General features: G+C 42.8%; 1 protein-coding gene across 1 annotated transcript in view; it reads right to left on the reverse strand.

The window, feature by feature from the left end:
• LOC134401581 (desmocollin-1-like) overlaps nt 1-4,139 on the reverse strand; it is a 41,419-nt gene extending 37,280 nt beyond the window's left edge. Inside the window, exon 1 of the mRNA XM_063130674.1 lies at nt 4,062-4,139. Coding sequence (XP_062986744.1) covers nt 4,062-4,139 — 78 coding nt within the window. The remainder of the gene's footprint in view (nt 1-4,061) is intronic.
• Nucleotides 4,140-6,000: the final 1,861 nt, after the last annotated feature.

A 6,000-nucleotide genomic window follows, 5' to 3' on the forward strand; every position in this document is an offset into this window, starting at 1 on the left:
GAGGAAAAACAAGCAATTCAGTCTTTGCCATGTTAAGTTTCAAGCGACGATGAAGCAGCCAAGCTGAGATATCTGAAAGACATGCCGAGATACGATCGTGAACATCAGGAGAAAGTTCCGGAGATGACAGATATAGTTGTGTATCATTGGTGTACAGATGATAAACATGCCTCTCACTCCCCCTCCTTTTGGTAATGCTTTCATTATAGCACGATACTTTAAAAACTATGTGATACAGTTCTGTTCTGAAATGAAAACACTTCCAAATATGTTCGAGGCTTCCTAACCCTGTTTGAGACTATGGGAACTTCATAGATAAGACATTGGGCTGAAGCATTTGCAGAGAGTAGAATGGGAAAACTGTGTCTCCAGAGTCCTATCCCTGGTGCTTACAATTCAGTGGATATTTGAAGGCTTAGCCATGATTGGCAAACATGATTGGCAAACATTTCCCCCACAGAATGATGTTTTCAATGCCCATCTTTTTTCTTGACTTATTGTGACATCAGTGCCCTCTGCTTTACCAGAGATACTAAAGAAACATTTGGTATTTCCAGATGTATCTTTCAGCAAGTCATGCTTTTCAAGTGAGGATTTCATCGAATCTGGAAAGGATTCCTTAGATTTACTGAATTCACTGAACTACAACCACTTCAGTAGAGGCAGTTCTATTCTTGTTTTCTATTTTGTTAGAAGCGTTTACATAATTAACAGCACAATCCTGTGGTTGCATACTCAGACATAAAACTCATTGGATTCGGTGGCACTATTTCAGAGGTATGTTATATGATTGTAGCCTAAAATCACTTTATAGACTTTATTAGTATGCAGTAGATTTGATTAGCATGGTGTCAATTCTTAACACCTGCACAACATTTTCTTCATGTTCACAGTAGTTTAGCACATGCAAAGATTCTAAGCCTTCAAATATCCACTGAATTGTAAGCACCAGGGATAGGACTCTGGAGACACAGTTTTCCCATTCTACTCTCTGCAAATGCTTCAGCCCAATGTCTTATCTATGAAGTTCCCATAGTCTCAAACAGGGTTAGGAAGCCTCGAACATATTTGGAAGTGTTTTCATTTCAGAACAGAACTGTATCACATAGTTTTTAAAGTATCGTGCTATAATGAAAGCATTACCAAAAGGAGGGGGAGTGAGAGGCATGTTTAAATTCCTTTATTCCAATGGGATTTAAACGTATTTACCACCACAAGCCTAAATACCTTGCTTGACAACAAGATACACCAACATCAATGGCCCTTACTTACAAGTCATATTTTAGTATGCAGACTGTAAGTTTTTTTGGACTACACATGAACTAGAACAAATAGGTTGCACTGAAATCAATAGGACACAGTCAAGTAATGCAGGAGCCTTACTTATAGTAATTTAGAGTAGGAGCAGACACAGTAACTGTACTTTAGCTATCACCAATAAATATATATATTACTACTAAAAGACTATAATGGAAAACACCAACAAGCAGCAGGGTATTCTAAAGATAAAAGCAGAAGAATTAAATAAAGCCCATCTACACAAAATAATTAAATAAATCGTGTAGGGAATTAAATTGCTTGTGATTACAGGCTACAAAAGCAAAACTGGTTCATATGCATGAATATGTTTCTTAGTAGAAATAATTTTACCAAAGCATCACATATTGGCAAGTATTGCACTAGGCTTTGCCCCCATGTAATGGAAGTGAACAGGGTTTTGTCAAATCTCTGCTTGGAAAAGGGCACCCACCTTCTTCATTTTAATCATCCCTGCTTGCTGATTAAAATGTCAAGATGTTTTTGTATGGTTTGTGGTTGTTTTATGCCAATAAAGGTACACTGATTGATTGATTGATTGTTGCAAGACAAAATCATTCTGTTTTTAATATACCCAAAAAATTAAACATGAAAACTCATTGAAATAAGTTTCCTACCAAATTAACATCATCTGTTATGCCTTCACATTAGCTGAAATATTGCTCGTAAAGTATTATGAGTTCAACCAAGTATATAGCTACATAATTACCCCTTTTTATATAGATAAAAATGGCTATGGTCTATTGTAGTTTATTCTTATATTAAAAAATTGTTTGAGGATTACTTGAAATAAGATCCAGAGTGGTAGTCAAGCTAGTCAATTACAGCAAAAACAAGGAAGAATGTTGTGGCATCTTAAAAGACAATAAATTTATTATGGCGTTGTTTTCATACACACTGAGCTTTATCACACCAGCGTTATACTGTGCAATCACTGTGAATTGCATGCAAAGGACTCAGAAGTTTTCCACCTTATAATCTGCTTTGATTGTGAAGTACACCCATGCATCCTGCCTTAATTGTGCAATAAAGCAAAAAGATTTGCCATATTTAGCCCCTACTTTTTGAGTGTATCTTCCGAGCCGCTGCTGGGGTACAGGAGCAGGATTTTAAAGAAATGCTTACATCTGTGTAGGCTTTAAAGATAAAGATAAAGACACCAAAACTGGCACAGTAATAGATATTAGGGAGAGCTCTAAGCATAATAAATTTGAATTTAATTGGGTTATCTGTTGATTTTTTATGATTTTTTACATTTCCCCCCTTAAACTCACTTCCTGGTATGCAAAGGATCGCTGTCGCCCGGTAGCAAAAACAACAACCGCGAAATCTTAGCACTACAGGGATAATCTGAGGGAAGCAGGTACGTGGGATTAAGTTTACTGTCCACTTCAGTCTACCAACAAGTAGACAATATAGTGTCCATGAAACCTTATGCCAAAATACATTTGTTAGTCTTTGAGATGCCACAAAACTCTGGTTTTGGAAATAAGGTAATGTCACAAACACACACACAGCCAAGTTAATAAAAAAAAGCTCTTTTTTCTTTTATCATAATGAACATACAGTTTCCTAATTTGGTAGATGCTTCCTTAGAATTACGACCCATAACATGTAAATACAAGTCACTATAGAATGTACTGAAGAACTTATTTTCTATAAGCATGACATGGAGTGGCCATCTAAAAACTTCATAAACATTTCTTTCACAATACTACATTTTAGCACATTAACATTTCTCACAGGTCCCACATTTACTTATGTCTTTATTGTTACACAAAAACCTCTGGCTATAGAAATTACGCTTTTCTATTATATGTCCCATAAGTGACATTCTCTGGGCAGATTCCGAAAGCAAACATGAAGCCAATTCAAAGCCAGCATATTTCACTTGAAAAGGTATGGGGCAAACCAAAGACGCAGGTTAACTGGAGCAGTGGCAAAACCTGTAAAAGTAGGAATGTCACTTACTTCAAGGACCATGGATTGCCCCACGGTATACCATAGTGTCCCAGCACCCTAAAAACATCCCTAGGAACGTTCCTTAATCCAAGGCAGACCCGCATAGCATTGGGCAACTTCTAAGGGTATCACTGTCACCTGGAGGCAGCCACTGCCTTCTCCTGCTTGCACACTGCCCACCCCTCCAGCCAGCCCAAAGCGACAAAACTCAGACGAGGTACGGCCAGGAACAGGGCGGGGGGGGGGGGGGGGAGAGGAGGCTCCTAGGTAGGGGAATACACTTTTCCAGCCTCAGCAGGTCAAAGGAGGCCAGATTGGTATTCACGATTTGATCGTCTCTTCCCGCCAGTCGCCTGCGTTAGGGGCAGCGTTAAACACGCTTTAAAAAACGAGGCCAGGGGTCATTCGACCTTCACCTCCGAGCAAACACGCCCCCTCCCCCCTTTGACAGCCCGGGCCATATTCCGCGAGCCTAGTGAGACGTGCGACCCCCCCAACTTCCCCCCGAGGAAAAAAGCCCTCAGAGCTTCCGAGCTTATTGCCGGGCGCGCGGCTGAATCCACACCACAGCCGCTCCCACCGAAACACCGAGCCGCCCGCCCAGCGCGTCCTCACGAGGCCAGCGCTTTGCCGGCCGAACTTGGCTAGTCCGCCCAGTCCGGCTTCGGCCGCTAGCGGCTGCCCAGCCTTTCCGCTTGGAGCAACTTTCGGCGCTTCGCTTTCTCACGCCTCCCCCCTCCCCGCCCTTCCCTCGCTCGGGCGCGACCCCCATTCCTACTTACCAGGAGGCCGACGAGCAGTCGGAGGCACGCCGCGCTGCCCAAGCCACCCCCGGGCCGGGCCCTTGTTAGCGGGGCCATGCTTCAACAGAGGGGGGGGGGGGGTAGCGGGAACCGCGGCTGGGCGTGCGGAAGGATGCTGCTGCTGCTGCTGCTGCTACCACCGGCTGTGACCAGGTGTGGCGGAGCTTCCCTGTCCGGCTCGGCAGCTGCAAGGGCGGCGGCGTTAGTGGATCAGGAGAAAGCGGCGAACTGCGAATTCTCCCTTTGGTTATTTCTTTTCTCACCTCCTTAACTCCGGCTCCCTCCTCCCGTCGGCAAGAGGATTTTGCTCCTAGCAAAGGTGGGGCGATACAAAAAGGGCGGGGTGGCAGCGGCGCTTCTAAGAAAAAACTTTTAATTAGAAGGAGAGCGCGAGCGAGGTTCACACGGGCAGGGCGAAGGTGCAAGGTGCGGCCTCGGCGTACTTTCCTCAGCCTTTCAGGTTGCCTTTGACGTCAGGGGCTGACTCGTCAGGTAAGCCCGGGCTGCTGTCGACAACGCCGGTGTGACACCAACAGACCCTTCCCACCGAGGAAGCCTCTGCCCCGGCCGGCTAGCCCCACCCCCTGACAGGATACAGAGAACCGATACCATTTTTAAAGGAATTTGGCTTTATTCAGTGCTGGAATCAGACTAGAGTTAAACAAAGAGAAACAGTTCCTCAAAATATATTGGCTCTAGATGGAGATATCCATTTTTGCTTTGTAAAGTGTGATACTTCTGATGGTGTTAATTCTATATATAGTATGCAATCTGGCCATTATCACCCAATAAAAGATCAGAATAAACACTGCTCATTGAAAACCCCTAGACAAGTTTTCAACCATTTCATAGCTGGAAAGGTAAAATACCTACATCTAGAAGTTTTCAGAGCACAATATGTATTTTGATGGTCTTCCAGAGCATGTGCTTGCTGGTGTTCCTAAAATAGTTTCAATGTATTATTCAGCTTGAATTCACAAACTGGATTTTCTTTGTCTCTTCCCAACATTTAAACAATTACATCCATTTACTGATCGTTATCCCATCAAAGTGAATGACACATAGTTTGCCTTTTGTTGTGAGAATAATTATGCATAATCACCTAAATCCTTCAGTCCTGTTGGCCTTATGGCTGAGTAAGACCATGGAAGTTTGCACAGTGATTTAATAGCACATTCTTTGTCTTGTAATTTACAAGGACATTGGCATCCCAGTCATATACAGGAATAGTTGCAATGGACAGGACTGTGCCAATGTACTTGCAATAGAAGGGGTTGCGTAGCATAGTCCATGACTATGGTAGTTCTGCTGTGCTATCATTTTTATTCTATTATTAAATACCAGCCAACTGTCTGTTATTAAGGCAAGTGAGGTGTGGAGGGGGATGCTTATGAGTGTGAATAGAGTCTTCTGGGTGTTCCATTGGGCGTTGGCACAATGTCATAACTGTGGGGCAGCTAGCCAGTGGGAGGGGCAGACACTGCAAGTGAGGCAGTCTAACTAGTGCAGCAATAATTGTTCCTCATTCTAAACAATTATTTTCTGGTACATCAGGTGGAGAGAAGGATCCAAAGACTCATGACGCTGGTGGTGTCAGCCCAAGGGGTCTTTAGACCTGTTGTTCCTCAGAGAGCAGCCACACATTCCAGATGGCAAATTGCTTTTGAAAATGAAGGGAGTTTCAAAGGCAATTTATGATATCACATAGGAGCTGGCAGTTGAAAAACATTCCACTGGGCTAGTGCAAGCCCTTTTGGGTGAGCCAAGCAGTTCTTTGGATCTTGTCCTTAGAGTTTTTTATTCATGTTTAAATTCTTGTTATAATTCTCAGTAGCTGAATAGAATTATATCCCATGTTATATTTGAACATGTACTTGTTGTTATATTGTGATATAAAATAAGTGCACTTACAATATTT

This window comes from Elgaria multicarinata, chromosome 7 (genome assembly GCF_023053635.1).
Source record: "Elgaria multicarinata webbii isolate HBS135686 ecotype San Diego chromosome 7, rElgMul1.1.pri, whole genome shotgun sequence".
Classification (NCBI taxonomy): domain Eukaryota; kingdom Metazoa; phylum Chordata; class Lepidosauria; order Squamata; family Anguidae; genus Elgaria; species Elgaria multicarinata.